This window comes from Bidens hawaiensis, unplaced genomic scaffold (assembly GCF_021521415.1).
Source record: "Bidens hawaiensis isolate Kalapana, Puna unplaced genomic scaffold, B.hawaiensis_p1.1 tig00046920_1, whole genome shotgun sequence".
In the NCBI taxonomy this organism is placed as follows: domain Eukaryota; kingdom Viridiplantae; phylum Streptophyta; class Magnoliopsida; order Asterales; family Asteraceae; genus Bidens; species Bidens hawaiensis.
In genome coordinates this window covers 79773-100489 of record NW_027498390.1, presented here as the reverse complement: position 1 = coordinate 100489, position 20717 = coordinate 79773, and the positions used below count along the sequence as shown (strand labels likewise).

Genomic DNA, 20717 nt, shown 5'->3' with positions numbered 1-20717 from the left:
AACATCATCAGCTGAATATAAACCTAAGCCCCCAAAACATATTGGGAGAGAGGCTAGCCTCCATTGAAAATCTCCAAAGAACGAACCCCCACTTACCACAATATCCTCGATCACCTCCCGGAGCTCGTTGTCAAAAATAGAGACGACATCCGCAACAAACATAGGTTGGCATGTTCGGAGACCAAATAACAATTTAGCAACCCCCATACAGGAGCGAAGCAAGAGGAGCTCACATTGAGGGTCACGCAGACGAGTAAGACATCTCATTAGGTCCACTGCGTTTGAAACTCTATTAAAGGCAAGCTACAAATAAAACCGGCGTCCCGGCTAACCGCACCCCAAGGAGTTTCACACCCAGCTTCGTCCTCCCAATCTCGCTAGGAAATAAACCTATTTTTGTTTTTACCCCAATACAAGACGCCCAAAAAACTTCAGTTTTTTTAATATTAAGCTCGAGTCCCAAACATGGCCCCTTAGACTTAATAATATCTAAGGCTTTAGCCACTTCAATGACATCTCTTATAATCGTGCCATCATTTAAGTACAATGCATGGAAAAGTAGTTTGCAACAATCTCATACTCGATAAATGAGGGGGCGCAAAGCTATCGCAAATAGGAGGGGTCCCAAAGGATCCCCTTGTTGAACACCAGTAGTTGATGAAATACAATCGTTCCCTACATATAACCTAGCCGGTTGCCCGTATAGAAAATTGACCCATGGGGAGACAGATGTTCATCTAGCACGAACATCTCGTAGGACGGTTGTCCTATCCATCAAATTAAAGGCATTAGAAAAATCGACTGTAAACAAGGCTAGCGTCCCATCAGAATGGAACATATTTAGAAACCTATTTGCGCTATGAAGAACCGCCTCCGCCCCGCTCGGGATCCCCACCCCAAATTGAAAGTAGTAAAGGTATTTTGTCATTTCTTTCCCAACACTTCTCATAGCCACCTTAGATACAAGCCTTCTCCAAATTGCGCCTACAACAATGGGCCTAACCCCATTGCAAGGCTTAAGCAGCGGGGTTAAAGGGACAAAAGTCACAAACTCTGGCAAAACAACGGGGCATCTCCCCCAACCACAAATTAACCACGTCCATAATAGCCTTAATTAACCCCACATCTGTCGTTTATGTCGTTAATTGACCCCATAACTGTCGTTGATCCTTATCTATACTATATATAATACATGAGACAAGGGTAAATTAAGACACTTAATTTTAAGAGTTTTACAAATGCTAATGCATAAAGTACATGTGTTAGTAAGGGTAAACTTGTCTTTTAAACATAATTCATTCAATTTTCAAGTTGGGTCTCTCATCTTTAACCATATTATGATTTTAATTTAAATTTAAACTAACTTCCCACCCATGATTTTTAGACGACTATAACATTTTCATACGTTAATATTTTTATAAAAAAATTACACCATAAAAACGAGCATTTTATTCTCTTTAATTTGAATATGATATTGTTATAATGTTTTTCAATTTAAATAAATTAATATTTTACGTAGGGGTGTTCAGTGTCGGTGTTGATGGTTGTTAAGTTAAACTTGTGAGCCAAACCGTTAATACCGATTTTTTGTCGTCCAAAACAAAACTAAACCATTGAAAGTTGAAACTGAATCATTACCAACGGTCTTGTTCCAGTTTGGTTTCACAGTTTAAACTTTAATAATACATTTAGTTTGAAATAATTATTAATTTAATTATACCATCAATTTTAAATAAACACCAACATAATATGATACTTGAGAGGATCACAAATAAAGAATGATAATTTTAGCCACATAAATGGTAAACATTAATGGAAGACCTAGGACACGAAAAAATAATAACAAATATTACAAAAAGAATTATACTACAATTAGATTAATTTAAAGTTATAATAGTCAAGTTATTTGTATTAAAGAGATTATGTTCAGTTACATTTTATCAATATCTAATATATATATATATATATATATATATATATATATATATAAGGGATGGATATTGTGAGAAGTGATATTACAGTGAGAAGTGAATGTATAACTCCATTAATCCCTAAATTCACTACCTTTCATATGATGTTACATACATATATGCAGGTTTGTTGTATTTATGTCTTAATTACACATTCAAACCAACCTACAAAAATATAAATGTACCGAGCCACATTCAAACCTATGTACCTACACATATACAACATACGTAGACATATACAAACGTACGTACCTACACACATACATATGCACCTACACAACGCACCTACACATAAGAAAGGGAGTGAAATTAGGGATTAATGGAGTTACACCTTCACTTCCCGCACTTCTCGCTCTAAAAAAACTTCTGAAATGATCCAATACATACATATATATAGGGGATGAATCTTGCGAGAAGTGATATTACAGCGAGAAGTGCGAGAAGTGAAGGAATAACTCCATTAATCTCTAATTTCACTCACTTTCATATGATTTTACATACATATATGTAGGTTGGTTGCATTTATGTCTTAATTACACATTCAAACCTACCTACAAACATAAAAATGTACCGAGTCACATTCAAACATGTGTACCTACACGCATACAAACATACATACACATATACAAACATACGTACACATATACAAACATACGTACCTACACACATACATATGCACCTACACAACACACCTACACATAAAAAAGGGAGTGAAATTAGGGATTAATGGAGTTACACCTTCACTTCTCGCACTTCTCGCTGTAAAAAAACTTCTGAAATGATCCAATACCTATATATATATAACAAAACGTATCTAATAATTAATAAAAAAGATTAAATGCATTCAGCATTTATTTGGCCGGTTTCCAGTATATACCACGAATCAACCGTGCACTATGTTTTGAAAATTTTGAAACCGACCAACTAACTGAAAGAAGAAGAAGAAGAAGACGAAAAAAAAAGTCAAACCAATGACCGGTTCAAACGATTTCAAGGTTTTAACCAAATCATAAACACTCATATTGGTTACGTGATTAACAGGGTCTGTGTTCAAACACCTGTTGCATCGTGCGGGCACCCGTCTAGTGTGTGTGTGTGTGTGTGTGTATTATAAGAAGGATATCTATGTAATTGATTTTTTTGCTTGCAAAAATATGTAATTAACGTGTTTAGATATAAGAAATATATAATTTGATAGTGTTAGAGCATCCACAACAGGGTGGGTTCCCCGAGGTCCGGATACATGTGGCAAGGGGCGGACGAGGATCAAGCGGACAGTCACCGTTGTAGTGCCAAAGTCCGGCGAACAAGGTTGGATCTGCAAACGTCTGACGGACGAGAAGATGTGGGCCCGTCGACAGTTTTAAACATTGCTGATTTTAGCAATAGATAAACGGAACTGCCCTGAAACAATTTATACCTTAATCACTGCTACAGATCACCGTCCGCCGCCGCTTGACGCCTCGATTCCGATCTTGTTTACAAATCTCCGATAATCTACAGTGAGTATAAGATTTTTGGGGGTTTGCCAATATAGAAATTGAAATTGACAGTGGGTATGGTGAATTTAGGGTTTATGAAAAAATTAGGGGTGGATTAAAAGTGAAGTTGAGGAGATGAAGAGGGTAGTTGAGTTTGGCGATGAAGATGTAGTGTTTGTGGTGTTGGTTGAATTTATCTAATGTGAATTAAATGGTCAAAGTAATCTACAGTTATTGTTGTGTGCATTAATATTATTCATTTTGAATTAAATGATTAATTAAATAAAATATAAAAAAGACTAAAATAAACCTTTTTTTAACGAAAATCGTATATTTGAGCAAACATTAAGAACGATTTTAGTCCTTCACTCTTAATTAAATATAAAGTAGTAGGCGATGATATGTAGGTTTGTGGAGGTTTGTTGTTGTGAAAGAAAGTGTGAGTTTTTGAGAAAAGTTTGAAATCTGATGTGCCACTGATGTGGCGGTTTGTTGAAGTTTGTTGTTGTTGATGCTCTTAGTAAGTAGAAATATGTTAGTAAGTAGAAACATGTAAGATATATGGATATATCCCTTCTAAATAACTTAATCAATTGGGCTACAGTCAAAAAGTTCATATGTCGGTTGAAAAACAGCAATATACTTTACACCCAAAATATTAAAATAGATAAACCCCATACGCTATATAGAAGGATCAGGTTCGTTGATGGTCACATCCACTATCTCAGACGGCATGAAGAAGTTATGTCTAATGAAAGATGGATCTTACATGCATGAATATATCAATCATTGTAATTGAATCATAAGTATATTGGAACAATAACTAAATGCACATATTTTATCTCCATACAAGTATAACTCATGTACTATGTACATCAAGAATCCACTACATCCAAATAATAACTCCAACCCAACATTCCCCAAAATCAAAACCCATAATAACCATCATTCAAAAGCAAACCCATAACCCTTCAACCACGGCGTCTTGGATCCGTAACATTAATCTTCCAATGCTCATCAGCAAACCCTATTTTCCCAGCCTGCATCCGATCCCACTTCAACTCGATCTTCCTTTGCTTCGTTAACTTACAATGATCTTGCAAACTCGCATCAATCGTGTCGTGAATCTTCCACCACGTCAGATGCGCAACATCACTCGCGTAAACCCTTTGATCACCAATGTCCCAATTACAATCATAATCCCTATAACAAGCCCACGGCTTTAGCCCCAAATAATGTATCGCGTAAAGCTTTGGTGGATCAGCCCCAAACAACTGGTTCTTCATACTCGTTTCGACCGTTGTGTTCGACCAGAAATTCTTTAAAAAGTTAACCCTTCTAGGTAACCTATGCCAATACACAAATATCTCGTTTAAAAAGCCTTGGTCACCACCATTGTACGATATTATTTCCTCAGTTTGTTGCATGAAATGCATGAACGTACAATTTGAAGGCTCAATGACCATGATACCCGAATTGAATATCGAGTTGTCGTTCCCAACAGCAGACATTTGTGGGAACGAGAATACTATGTCTAGGTTACGAAGAACGATGATGTCCGAGTCGATGAATATTATTTTGTCGTAGTCAGTGAGTTGCCATAACCGAAACTTGCTATAGTTGTACTCGTTGTAGGAGTTTTTCTCGGCTCGTGGGTTGCGAATACGTTCGATGATTCGGATGGTCCAACCAGCCGCGGCTAAGGCCTCGCGTTTGGCGATGGAGATGGAGGTGTCGATGAGGAGGATGAGGTCGCGTTTGGTGCCGGTTTTTAAGAGGGTTTGGGCTAGCATGATGGCTCCGCAAACGTATGATTCGGATGAGTGGAGGACTGTAGCATAGGCTTCTCGTTTTCTTGATTTGGTTCTTGTGTTGGTTTTCTTAAGCTTCTCAACATCGTAGACTTCATCGTTTCCTGTTTTAAAAAGATTAAGAAAGATTAATAATTTTTTTCTATATATGTTTTGTTACAAAGATTTCAATTCATCATTATCGGACGTTCATAAAAAGAAAAGTTATCAATGGTCTTAAGATGAAATCATTGGATTTAAAAGATCCATAGTTACCTTTTGAGTTCTTATATTTTATTAAATTTACAAATATGCCTCAAACATAAATAAAATTGTTTTATTTTATGAAAAAGATATTGTAAATATTTTATTAAATTATTTATGTAGACGCCGGTTTTCAAACAGGTAACAACTGTCTAGTCGGATTCTAAAAATACTCGAAAAATAAATATGGTGGTTGTTAAAATCAACAAAGCTAAAGATTTAATAAATCTTTTATTTACAGAAAGAAATTATTAAAAAAAAATAATAGTTTTTTGAATCTTGTAAACTAAGTTAGCATAACCTGACGGATCACATTAGCAATTGACTTGGAACCAAACTATGTCAAATCATATATCTTTGCATAAACTCTCAACTGCTCTAAACAAACTGATGTGCACCCCACCAGGCCACCACCAACTCCCTACCATATCTTCATATTTTATTCTTTTCTTTTTTCTTAATTAACCTTATAATATTAGTTTGACAAAATGGTATTGTGACAAATGGTAAGAAAAAGTTAAAATGTTACCTTTCCCCCATAGTGGTAGAGCCAAACTACAAGTGCCAACAGGTAAATAAACCTTCTGTTCCAACCTTTTAATATCCGGTTGATAATACCACCAATCGCCATCATGCACTAACATATCATCACACCGGAATATCTCCACCATTGGCCGGCACTTGCTCAAAACCACCACCTTTGGCTTCCTACTCCAACTCCTCCTCCCTCTCCTCACCGCCATATTCGCCGCTATAAGGTGCAATTGCAGCCTGTAAACATCTCTTGCCCACCCTTCTGCCGGATACTTGCATGGTATCTTCACCACTATCATATCCATGTACCCGTATTTCTCGTATTCGGGCATCGGAATCTCGGGACACAATGCTTGATGCATCTCTTCTTCTTCATCTATCCATTCTGGAAACAAATCTTTCCATTCAAAGTACTCGGATACCTTCTCAAATGTAACAGGAATTGTCTTTTCGATTGAGGTCCAATCGCTTAAATCTTCTCCTTCCATATTCACCATCCCTATTCTAATCCCTCTTCCAATGAAACTTGCATTCAAAAAACTTGGCCTTTCTCTCTTCACCATTTTTCGATCACTACTTTCGTTTAATTGATTTCGGCTTAACTCTACTGGATCTTCTAGCAACACAGCCTTCATCTTGTAGCCGGTTTCCACCTTAACAAAAATGAATATATATGTTAACCTTAAAACGTTAGTGTAGTGGTAAACACTTGATTCCTGGTATTTGGTTTGAATATTGTTTCTACTGGTTTTCTATCATGATCATCTAAAGGACACCTATACAATATAATCCGTGTAATTTACCTGATCACATTAGTTAGCAGGATATTTTCTATTGTAGTTTATGCAGGTAGGTAAACTACATAAACATATGAAATATTGAAAATGTTTGCTAGCCGGAAAACATGCACTATTGAGTGCATGTTTTCTGGCTGTGGCTCACCTTACCTTGTGATGGCAATCACGGAGGGAGCAACGGATGTAAGAAGCCGCATTTTCATGGTATATGGTGGTCGATGGTCGAAGAAGAAGGATGGCATAAATAACAAGAAAGCATGAAAGGAAAACAAGATTGATCCTAATGACCAAAGATTTAGAAGGGGTGACCTTCCACATTGTTGTTGGAGTTTCAAAGGAAAAATGGGACCAATTAAAATTGTGAATTTGATGTTATTTGATATACGATGAATTGATTGATGATATAAAGGCAATGAGAATTGAATTTTAATCAAAGATATAAGTAGTAGTTGGAGGGCTCCAAGTGTCAATCTACTATTGTTTAGGGCGTTGTCTTCTCTTATAGACAACTTCAATGAAACCAAAATGAACCATATCTTTGTTCTGCCGATTTGCAATTTATAAATTGGTTTTAAAATCATGGTTTTAAGACGTGTGAAATTACCAATGTATCCTTGTGATTTTATGCGCAGAAGCTTCTATTTGAAGATCGACCGTGTTCTTTTCATAAAATGATTAGTTTTATTATTTTATAATTTAGAATTCTTGTTTAAAACATGGCTCATATATGGTATAACAGAAGAAAAAAAAAGGTAGAATATCAAATTTTTAAATGTTAACTTGTCATGTAAGTCATTTTAAAAACTTGAATTAAAATATAAGTGTTTTGTGATTAAGAACTTAAGAACAGAGTGCAAGTGTTATGTTATGAAGTGTAAATTACTAAATTGTATGATATTATATGTGTGTTTTAGAGGCATATATATAAATGGAAAATTTAGGTTGTGTTTGTTTTTGCTTATAAGGTTTGTAAGGAGCCTATGTTTGCGGGCGCGCAGACATAAGCTCTTGAAGACTGTTTGTTTTTTTTTTTTAAAAAAAGATCTAAAAATTGCTTTTATAGTCTTAAAAAATAAGCATTTTTCACCATTTTCACACATCTTCACACTTCTTAACATTATACCAAGTACCAACACCCAATGTCCAACACCACCACCACCCACCATCCGCCACCACCACCACCATCCACCGTCCGCCGCCACCACCACCCACCACCACTGTCCGCCACCACCACCACCCATCACCACCGTCCGTCGCCACCACCACCCACCATCTGCCGCCACCACCGTCCACCACCACCACCACCCTCCGTCCGCCACCACCACCGTCAACCACCCACCACCACCACCACCGTCCATCACCACCACCACCCTCGTCGGCCACAACCACTGTCCACTACCACCACCATCCACCATCACCACCCACCGTCCGTCGCCACCACCACCCTTGTCGGCCACAACCACCGTCCACTACCACCACCATCCACCATCACCACCCACAGTCCGTCGCCACCACCACCCGCCACCACCATCCAACACCACCACCCCGCCACCACCACCACCACCCGCCACAACCAGCCACCACCACCATAGTCCACCACCCACCACCGTTCATCACCACCACCACCCATTGTCGGCCACCATCACGGTCCACCACCCACCACAACAATCATCCATCACCATACCCACCGTTACCACAATCGTCTACCACCACTCACTTCCATAGTTCATACACCACTACCAATTATTTTAGCAGTCTACAAACGTTAAATGACTTTTATCTACTTTAATATATATGATATGTAACTAATATTCAGCTTATGCAGACGATATCCAATTTATAAAACAAACAATATTATATTTTCAGATTGCAGACCTTCAGACCACATCTTCAGTTGCAAACATTAAATCAGAATGCAGACAATTTTTGTCTTCAAAAACAAACAGCACCTTAGTCTTCCCATAGGGGTTGATTCGTGTCATCATATATTTTTAAAATTCTCATTGTGTTTTGACAGAATTACAAAATTTGTCCTTTAAAAAAATCCAAATTACGGTTCGTGTCTTTTTTATGTTTCTTTGCATGCGGTGTCCTTTAAACATTATTTCCCTACACGTTATGTACTTTACGCTAACTGCGTTAGAAAAACTCAGTTAAATACTCTCACGTGAGAAGCATGTGGGGACATATTTTTATTTTCATCTATACCTACAAATTTATAACACCTTTCTCTCTTCTTTCTCTCTCTAAGCACCACCATCACCATACCACAACTACTCCATTGTAGATTCCATTCCATTCCATTCAACCCACCAAACATCATCACTCCCAAATCCCTTGAAACCCTCACAAACACCGTCGCCGCCGTCAACCACCCATCTCCAACCGCCGCCGTCAACCACCCATTTCCAACCGTCGCCGTCCTCCTCCTCCCACTCCCCACCGCCGCCGTCAACCACCCATCTCCAACCGCCACCGTCCTCCTCCCACTCCTCACCGCTGTCGTCAACCTCCCATCTCCAACCACCACCACCACCCTCCCCCACCACCGTCCTCAATTGTGACGTCGATGGTGAGGACTGTCGGTCTGCAGTGGGTTCCGATACGCCATACGAATTGGTGTCTGCAGTGGGTTCTGATACGCCAAGCCTCTTGGTTCCTTTCATGAATCAATAAATTGAATTGAATTGAAGATTAGAGAATTGGAATTAGGGTTCTTGTGTAGATCACAAAATACCTCTTTTTTAGGGTTATAATTTCCGATTTTTGAAATGAGTGACATGTTATAATAGTGTGCAGTGGTGTATATTATCGAAGTGTGTGATTGAGATTTGCAAAATGAAGAAGAAGAAGAAGAAGGTACAAACGAAAAGACAAAAATGCCCTCATATGCGCCTCACGTGAGGGTATTTAACTGCGTTTTTCTAACCCAGTTAGCGTAAATGACATAACGTGTAGGAAAAAATGTTTAAAGGACACCGCCTGCAAAAAAACTAAAAAAAGGACACGAACCGCAATTTAGCTTTTTTTAAAGGACAAAATTTGTAATTTTGTCTTGTTTTTTCTTCTTAATAACATGTTTTGTAGGATAAATGGACAACTTCTATCTTCAATATTTACATACCAATAATCGAATTACCAAAAATGTATTTAAACAATTGAACTCTTCGTTAATTGGTGTTTCTCAAAGAAATCTTTGACGATTATTCTGCTAATTAGAACTCGATCGACATCTTCGCTTCTACGAAGAAAGTGACGAAATATATAGATCAAGTGCATAAAGATTTTATCGAGTGCTGGGATCTATGATTAGAATCGTGAAAAGAAAGATTTGCCGTGATTACTCGCAAATGGATAAAGACTTTGATAACATCATTAACATATTTACACCATTTTGATTGCAAACACCGAACACATAATTTAAATATCCTTTTCAGTATAAATGCAGGTAATTATTCTTAACTAGTAAACTTAAACAATAATACTAGAAGCTGACAGGTTAATGGAATTAGCTTCCACATCTTATTCTCATAAGCGACATAAGTAAGTTGACAGGTGTCTAAAATGCAATATTGATGAGTTGATAATAATTATTGAAGTGTTAAGTTTTTTATTCAAATGCACAGGGGCATAATGGTAAAGTGACATTCAATTATAATGGGTGGTATGCAAGGCATGGCCAACAACTAATTAGTTGGGTTGTCAACTTTCCAAGTTTCTAAATGAGCGATAATATGTCACTATTAGCCGTTACGAAATAGCTAAGCTACCATCTACAGTATTTTATATAGTTTAAATAGATCCTAATCAAATTAATATTAACGATTAGTTAAGGAGGAACATTATGTTCACGTAACGAAAATTGACATACATTAGTCTAGTTAAATCAGACGAGCTAAGTGATAATAAAACATGTTAAACTTGTGTCATGTCGACTAATCCGAACAAGTATACAGACACTTCATTTATAAACGAGGAAGGGGGATTATCTATATAGTATAAAGAAAGACTTTGGCGCCACAATGAATTAGGTTCGAAGCTTTTATTATAAGCAGGGGCGGCCCTATGGTAATATCGGGTGAAGCTAGGGCTTGAAGCCTCTGGAAAAAATAAGGGCGTTTAAAAACAAATATTTATATATTTGTAGAAAATCATATTTAAACCATATACGTGAAAGTAAAATAGAAACTATATATTGGCCTAGTGGTTATAGTATGAGGCCTCCGACTTTGAAGTCTTCCATCCCAGGTTCAATTCTTCATATTAATATAATTTTATATTATGAGTCTATGATATACTTCTTTTATTTGTTACTTTTTTTTATTATTCACTCAGTCACTAATTTTTTTTCCCAATCTCCGTATTAGCTTTTTCCACCGGGAAAGATATTTTTCTAAATATTTCCTAATCAAACTCCTTTTCTAAAGCAAAAATTGATCGAAAATATATAGGGTTTATTAAAATATTATTAGGGATTATTAAAATCCAATAAATCTATATAAATCAAACTCCTTTTCGAAAACAAAAATTGAAAATTTTGTAGTTTCATATACGAAACACGACAATCACTCAATAAATTCTACAAATTAAGCTTATAAATTATGTAATTTCACTTATCTAACGTTTGATAATGTCCCCAATTTTTCCTACGCTTTAGGCCTTTAAAATGGTTGGGCCGTCACTAATTATAAGTTAAACATTTGTGAACTTTTTACATAATTTTGTTCTAGCACGGTGGTGTGGTGTTAGCTTGTGTTACGGTGTTTGCTCGAGTTCGAATCCAGCTTATCTTAATAATATAATAATCGTTATGGTTTCTTCCTTTTTTTATACTATTTCATTGTTGGTGCCTGGTGGGGGTCTGTTTCAAACCTTCTGTTCTTTGTGCCACCTGTATAAGGTTATGCGTAGTGGAGGAGCTACAAATAAGGGCGAAATGCGACAAGTGGCACCCAGTCAGTAAGGGGTGGAAATTTATTTTTGTGATGTAATGGTGTAGGGCTACAATCTGGCCCACATTTTACTATTTTCTTTTTATACTTAAACTAAACATATAATTAAATAAAAATGTATTAAAAATTAAAAAGAAATTCAAAAAAAAAATAAACTAAAAATAAAAAAAATACATAACTAAAAAAAATACATAACTAAAAATAAAAAAAAATACATAACTAAACAAAACTAATATCCATAATATTCGCGCATTTTTTCAATTCGTCGTCGTTTCAATAATGCGGCCTCTTCGTGTAACCTGGCTGCTTTGAGTGATTCGTATTCTTTACTCATTTCCCGCAATTTCAACATAGCGGCAATCTTTTCATGTTGTTTTTTGGTTTCTCTCATGGTATCGTTGAGTTCCTCGGCAATGTTTTCGTGTTGATGATTTCTCTCATGGTAGCGGTGAGTTCCACGGGATTCAGTTGGTTCAGGTTGTTTCCAGGATTCATTTTTCTTGACTTTTTGAAGAATTTGGGTATGAATTGTGTATGAAATGGATATGAAATGAAGAAGAAGAAGAAGATATATGTTTATATATATATATATATATATAGGGGAGGGATATTTTGAAAACTTGATGAGTTGTAAGAACTTTAAGAACTCAATTTTGGACCACACATTTAATTAAATGAGCTTGAATATGTGGCTGAGATTAAATTTGATTAAAAAATAAATCAGGAGAGAGAATAAGTGTTTTTGATAATTACGCAAGTTTAAATGTTAGTTACACATGTGTAATAAGTCGATTCGGTGTGTAAAAAATTATGCTAATCTTTTGTACATTACTTACACTTACGTATTACATATGTGTAAAAAAAATTCAAAAAAAAATTTGTTACGTTGAGTTATTTCGAGTTCTTAAAGCTCAAAGCGGTTCTCAAAAGAAATCAATCATATATATATATATATATATATATATATATATATATATATATATATATATATATTGTTTTAATTAATTTCTTTTTACCGTTGCCCAATGGTATTATTATTAAAATAATAATATTTCCCCCCTTCCGATGACGAGAGCCTCTCGCCCCCGCCCCTTATCGCCCAAATATCGCCCGGGGGGCGGTGTCCCCCCCCCCTCCAAAAAAATCGCCCCATTTTCGCCCACTACATTTAGCCTAACGTGTGTAATTTTTATATTACTGCATATATTTTTTGGTTCTTCATTTGCATGTCGTTGGCATTTTGATCGTGTCTGGGTTTTCGGCTATCAAGTTAGTGAATTAGTGCACGTTTTATTTACTTATGCTTTAGAAGTTAAACCTTCTGTTGTTAATTTATATTCTGATATGACTCTTTTCGGTTTTTTACATGTATACGTCAAATATGAATTTCAATTTCTAGGTTTACTTTATTGTAATGTAGCTTTAGGAAATTGGTTAACCTTTTTTTTTTGGTTTTCGAAGGTTCTGATTTTCCCAGACATCTACCAACGTTCCATAGTCGCCTTTAACAAAGGTATGGTTTTCAAATTTAGCGAGTAAGGTTGTGTATTTTTTTATTGTTTGTGTGTGCATTAATTATGTGTACTATTCAATGTGTATTGTGTAGTATAGACTTAATGTAGGAGGTTTTCATGTGAGAAGAAGTTGCTGTTGTAGTATGGTAAAAAAATTGCTATTTATTCTGATTTATGAGTGTATGCGAGCACTAGCCTTTGTGATCTATAGTTGTTATTGTTAAGCTTTAAAGTGACCAAAGTCGTCTCCATTTAAACGAATGTTAAAGATCCTTAGTCTTCAGGTTGAAGGTCCTGTACGGGTTTAGATTCTGATACGTATTCAGTATAGGAGTGTTGTAATTATGGGTTTGTGTGCAAATAGATTCTCTGAATTTTTGTATATATATGCGCGTAACAACTTGCGATTCCAGTCTAACCCTTCGCTTTCTTTGTCTGGTTCGTCCTCAGTCTCTTCGTCTTGTCATGATCTCGGTGATTGCAGCTTGGTTTGTGAGTTTTTTGGCGCTCTTTTTTTTTGGAACGCTGAACGATTAACTTCATTCCCGACCAGTAGAAGACTACACTACAATTAATGTACTAAACTGGTCGTGTGTCTTTCTAGCTGCATTTGGTTCTGCCATCGCGAATGAAAGTTCTTATTGAGCATCAAGACTATCTTGAAGTTTTTTTATGACCTGCGAGTTAATTTTGGTTTATACTTGCTTTGCATTTTCAAACTAAACTATATGAATATTTATGATTGTATTTTTTTTGTTGCTTAAAGTGGTAGCAGATTTATAACAACTGATCTTGTAACTCTCAGATAGACGACATGCAACTCAGCTCCAGTCATGCGACAACAATATTAATCAGCCCGCCTATCCCAGAGTTGTCACATCTCATCAACAGGTATGCACATACATTCTGGATCTGTAATGCCAAATTAAATGCTTAAATACAAAATAATAGAAGCCTCTTTGATTTATATGGTTACACTTTGTTTAATATCTTCTTAGTTTCGTAACTCTTAGATGCTTATTTTGCAACCAAAATATATATCCAAGGTCCACATAATCCACACACCCAGAATCTTATGTAGTGAAACTCAATCATGTTGGCATCAAAATGCATTTCACATCAAGAAATAACATATTTTCCTACATCAACAGATAACCTTGCTCAGTTTGTTATACTATTATTCCTATCATCTATTTGTTCTAAACCGAAACCATATGTGGCCTTGCGTATGGTCCTATGGGGTTCTAACCGGAAAAATTGGGTAACAATTTAAAGGCCCAGTTCACCAGTTTTTAATATATGGCTGCATGCGGTACAAAGAGCTAAACTTTCCCACCTGTGGACTCTTCGTTATCCAACCTCCTCCCCTGGCAGTCTGGCACAAGAGTCAGACCAAACAATATCCGCAACATGGATCTGATCAACAATGAAACATGGTATGCCACATTCTGAAATTGCAAGCGCAATAAGATACTGTAAAACCCACCGCTTATTGGCAGTGCTATCCTGATGCAATGAAAGCAAGTTAACTGCGTGGCTGCCATAAAAGATGTCATTGTTGGTGAGAATAAGGCATGGCACTACACCTCATGTAATAAGTGCAAATATAGAGCTTTCAACACAGAAGCAAGCACTTCAGACAAAGGAAAGCAGATCGGGGAATCAAAGGACTTCTACAAATGAGACGACCACACAATCGTAAGTGGTGTCATACTAAGGTAATATTACAACAGAAGCTTTAAGCTCTTTAAATTCCTTGGGACTGCTATAGGAACATTAGAAATTAGATTTATGACGGGCGTTGTATTACAATTTATTATATTATTATTGGTTTGGTATTTTGGTGTAGATAATACCTTTTCAATGAATTCTATAAGAAACCATATAGATTGTATGATTTTATCTGACGGGGATTTAAGTACTCGTTGGAACTGGTTACTCCCTATTGAAATAAACATATTGGAATGGTGAATTTCTCTCAATCGTCAAACTTTACATCCTAGCCTTGTGAATAAGGTAATTTATATCCCTTCGGTTCTGTTTGTTTTGCTCGAATGCAGATAAATGTTTGGGTCATTTATTTGGAATGTGCAAGATTGCTTCTTGGCTAGGGAATGCCATATGTAAGTGGCTTAAATTGCCATTGGTAACTGACCCTTCTAATTCTGGTATAATTGTTTGGCTTGAGATGTTACCGGTTACTGGCAAGAAGAAGAATATGATTCAAGGGATTATTCTTAACGCGTGGTGGATCATTTGACGAACTCGAAACAAAAGTCTTCTCTAGTAAAGATAGAAGCAACGGCCTAATTTCCAGTTATCTCTTTAATCATTCGTTTTTGTAGATTACACATAGAGAGAGTAAAAGTACTTAGTTGGAACGAGTGGCTTAAAAACCCCTTTTCGATTCATGTAATTTTCTTTTCTAGTTGTTGCTAGCTTTGCTAACATATAAATTGTTGTTCGGAAAAAAAAAAATTGTCGGTTTCCATTACATGTAACACTTCATCCATCTAATAGAACAAGATTTCACCTGAAAATCATATGTCTTAACTGTGGGCAAACAAAATAAACACTACAAAATCCTTCAATTCTCAATACTTGAAAAATTCACAAAGTTTGATAAGTACTATCCGGACGAAAATGAATTGTTTCTTCAAAATCTAGATTTTCAATCTCTACATATTATCAGTTCAAGTGTAATGCATTATGATTGTGTCCTTTGACCCCTGAAATGCTCTTTTCATTCAACTATATTCACTCCTCCCCACACCCAATAAATAAAAAACCTAATTTCACTTTATTTTTTGGATTCTATTTGACTGGTTTTAGGAGTAACAGCACTTGTTTCTGGAATAGATTCACATGACAAAACCTAATTTATACATATTTAATCGATTTTCAAGTTATATGGGATTTCTTTTATGATATAACTTAATTACAAAATTTTTTGTTGCGCTTTTCTGAATTGAAATTTCTTCACTTGTTGAAAAATAAAAAATATATATAAATAAAATAAAACATTTATATTCGAACTTTAAAGAATATTTTATAAAGATATAAAAAAAATTCTCCTATAAAATGATAATGTTGAACATGAGAGTCTTTTCATATAAACCACATCATTTGCCCAATTAAGTCCAACAAAACCAATACCTGTTTCGAATACAAAAACCCTTCATACCAATATAGCCAATCATAAATGTTACAAGATCTTAGTATTCCACTTGACACAAGGTTTAGAAAGCCAAATTCTAAAAACGAAGACAAAATATGAAAATAATAACAAAAACGAAATAAAACTGCTGTTGATCAATGTATACAACTAGTCATCATCTTCAGAAATACTCCATATGAACACCTATTCCACTTAAGAATCCATTGTCCCTGCCATGAAAACCAGTTACTTTCCCGGGATATGCTGATGAACAATAGCAATTATATCCGAATCCCCTTTCTTCCCCATAAGGCCCATGAATCCTCATGTTTGTATGAAAACTAATCGACGTGATTGCTTCCATTCCATTATACCCTTTGACGTCTCCATAAAACCCAGAGATGTCTGTCAAATGCTCATTCTTGACATCCAAATCAACCTGCCAAGATCATGGTTTTGTTTTCACCGTAGATGAATCAAGAGGTCAATGAAACACAGAAGAAAAAAAGGAACATGTGTTACTGTAGTTGTACAATCGCACATACCCGTTGTATGGTTAATCCACCTGTTGATCCATGGATTTGTGACAAAACAGATTTACCATCCTTATTCAGATATTCAAACTGCAGCGCGTAAATCGCATTCAACTCTCCTAAATGAACACGCACTTGTTTGATGGTTGAAAAAACCCCGTCGTCCCACGGTTTACCTCCACATGCTCCCCATGGGCCTGCGTCCCTCGGCATTGCAGATCTAGACATACTAGAGCATGACTGTAGTCAAAAACTTAACTAATTAAACAAAAAGAAATACCAACAAGAGACTTTACGAGACTATGAGAACAAATTAACCTCATCATGTATTAGTTTGATTTCATACGCAGGATTTAGACCAGATTCAGGCCTCACATAAACTCCAATAGCATTGAGGTAGTTGTTAGAACGGCCATGAAATCCAACAATCACCCCGCCCTTTCCATCATACGAGAAGGCGTTGCCATGACGAGTACCATACGGGCCATAACGGTTCTGGTTTGTATTAAAACATATAGACATCACTACATCTGATCCCTCATAGTGACCAATTGTCCCACTTATTGAAATTAAATATTCATCAGGGTAGTCTATGCAAATCTACAAAATTAGAGACATGTCTTTTTTGTAAAATATGCCAACGGTATAAACACCAAACAGAAATGAAAGAATATTAGTTACCGTGTCAGTTCGATTACCACCCTTGCCGCCACAAGAAGATGTTAAAGCTTCACCTGTTTTGAAGTAGGTCTGGAGAGTCAACAACTCCTTCCTGCATATCTCACGCTAATTTTTATTTTTTCGATATGGCCTTGAGGCATATACACCCAGTTGTTTCCCTGTGAACCACCCCATGAGTTATGCATCCTTCAAAATCACTTGTAAATCAGACAAACAAATAGTAGCTTAGCTTTACAGTACTATATAATAAATTACAAAATGAATGTTCTGAAAATAAACACAATGGGAAAATAACAATAAAGAGATGAAGAACATGTGTGTAGTTTGAATAAATACGTACTGTTCAGTTCAGGTAAAGAAAACAAACAATGAAAAATCGTAATAACCTTTTCTCAGTTGAATGCTCTGAGAAAGTGAAGACGAAAGGTACGTAACTTATCAAGTATTAGTGGAAAACGAAGAGACAAACTTCAGAAGCCACAGTAATGTAACGTCTCGTGAACCAGCGAAAGATGACCAGCCATCGACAGTAACGTCTCGATTACCAAAATTGAACTACAGGGGCAAGCTGGCATGCCTGTTCGTTTGCTGCGTTGTTCCCATGTGAAGAGTATGGAGTGTCAACCCTAATTCATGAGACCCATTAACTACTTTGGACCCAACTTTTTTCACTATAGTATTTTGAGATACAACCGTGGGTTAGGTTAGGTTAGGTTAGGTTAGGTTAAAAACATATAACTTATTAATCTAAATTACATTTCCACTCTTGAAGTCATAGTTTTTATTTATAAGTTACCTTAAATTTTTTATAATGCGTATGCATAAAACATTGTCTGCTACACCCATTGTATTATATATATACATATATATATATATACTATTTATGACATTATTCGGGTCAAACACTGGTCCGCCCTACCCCGTCAGTCCGACCTTTTACCTGGTAAGGCGTCCGGGTCAACGTCCGGGCCGGGTCTGAAAACATAAATATAACAAATATGAACAATGAATTTTGTTTGTTAATTAAACGAGCATAGAAGTTGTATTCGTCAACATTCATTAATGTGTTAGTTTATGTTTGTTCATTTACGTTTATGCATTCATGTTCGTTTATTTGTATTTGGTTTCTAAAGACATTTATGTTGTTTTTAAAATGTTTAGTTTGGTATCCTAATCTATTAACTTTTTATAATTTTATATTTTAGTGTTTTATTAATTTAATTTTTTTATCTTAATTTATATTAGAAATCCTGGTTCTTAAAATTATATATTCACTTTGAGTGGTACTTAGAGTTTAAGCAAGCCTATTTTACATGTCAAATAATGAATATAATAATATATGTTGGTTCGTGTTCATATATGTCTGTTTATGTTCATTTACGAAATTAGTAAACAAGCATTTATTCTTATTTATTAGTTTATGAATAGTGAACCTATAATTCTTATAAATTTATATTCATCCAATTTATTCTTATTAAAAATAACATAATATTTAAAATATTTACTTAAAATCATGTGTTCACACATACATATATATATAGGATAGTTCAGGAGAAAAATGATATGATCAGGTATCGGTTTTTTAAACGATCAGTCTATCGGTGTTTTGTACATATGACCGAAATCGACAAAAAAACCCTTCAATAACTTGAATCAATTATGTATGAATCAAGAAGGATCCTTGGAGATGATTCAATTGCAGATATCAATCCATTATCAAGGTCTACAACAGGTACAATTACATTCATGCAAGATTATAATATATATATATTTTTTAATTTGACATCTATATTGAATGTTCTCCCAAATTCTTCTTTTATAACTGATTATAACAATATGATTTCACAATTTGGGTGCTTAATTGATCAATACATGATTAATTTATTGTTTGATTCACTACACCCTCCAATTGTTTGATGAAATGTCTCAATGAACATTAGTTATTCTGATTTAGTCGGTTTTCGATGGACCCGACCCGAAACCGATTGGGCATGATATTAAAGACCGAATTTATAAGTTAGTAAATAGGGCCGGTTTGGGTTTGGGTTTTTTCGGGCCGGTTCTTCGGGTTTTTTCAGGCCGGACCTAAATGTGCACACTTTAATTACTGCGAGAAATGAATATGAGCCACTAGTTTATTTTAGGTTTTAAAAACTTAAAAATAAATTAAGAAAATATAAATGCATTATCTCTCTTCAATTAATATAACTAATAAACCATAATAATTATCTATTCAATTAATATAAATAATCAAATTACTATAATTGAAAAATATTAAGAATTCATTTATTTTTATAACTTATTTTTTGTATCTTGAATTTTTATCCTACACAAGTACAACTTATTCATACGTTAAAATTTCTTTCTATCTAAAACCAATTTCTTCCAACTCAATATATTAATATCTATCAACATGTAGTTACATTGTGATAAAATAAAACAAAAAACTATTTTACACGTGTTTAATTAAATATCAACAAAAAAAGATACAACATATACCAAAACGTATAGCCTACACTTGTTCTAAGAATAAGAAAACATATAACCTACATACAAAATTCATCATCAATAAAATACACACGATATAACCTACACACGAAAAACATATAATCTACACACAAAAATTTTATTATGCACAAATACAATTTATTCATACATTAAAATTTTTTTCTATTTAAAACCAATTTCTTCCAACTCAACTTATTAATATCCATCAACACGTAGTTACATTATGATGAATAATACCAAAAATTATCTTACACCTGTTTGCATTAAATGTGAAATATTCAACCTAAACAAAAACATATAACTCACACTTGTTCTAAGAATAAGAAAACATATAACCTATACACAAAAAACAAATAATCTACACACGTGTAGGATATGTGTATCTTTGTGTAGCTTATATAATTGTTGATGTCGAATTAGATATGTAAGTTGTATGTTTTTTTGTATTTGCTCAAAACAAGTGTAAGTTATATAATTTTGTGTAGGTTGTATATTTATTGTTTATGTTTAATGGACACATTTGTTTGATATTTTTT

The 20717-nt window shown here is 35.1% G+C and overlaps 1 protein-coding gene and 1 pseudogene across 2 annotated transcripts; both read right to left on the bottom strand.

Annotated features, from left to right (window-relative positions):
- Positions 1-4189: 4189 nt before the first annotated feature.
- On the bottom strand, positions 4190-7406 carry LOC143596741 (UDP-glucuronate:xylan alpha-glucuronosyltransferase 2-like). Of its 2 annotated transcripts, none has more exons than XM_077075435.1 (3): positions 6987-7406; positions 6035-6692; positions 4190-5366 (listed from the first exon to the last, which is right to left on the bottom strand). In XM_077075435.1, exons 1-3 carry the CDS (start codon positions 7152-7154, stop codon positions 4423-4425), a joined length of 1770 nt encoding a protein of 589 aa, XP_076931550.1. In that variant the 5' UTR covers positions 7155-7406; the 3' UTR covers positions 4190-4422. The 2 variants fall into 2 exon arrangements, with proteins under 2 accessions (XP_076931550.1, XP_076931551.1); XM_077075436.1 differs by having other exon boundaries at positions 6982-7116.
- Positions 7407-16546: 9140 nt separating this feature from the next.
- LOC143596739 (agglutinin-like) lies at positions 16547-17858 on the bottom strand (annotated as a pseudogene).
- Between the last annotated feature and the right edge of the window lie 2859 nt (positions 17859-20717).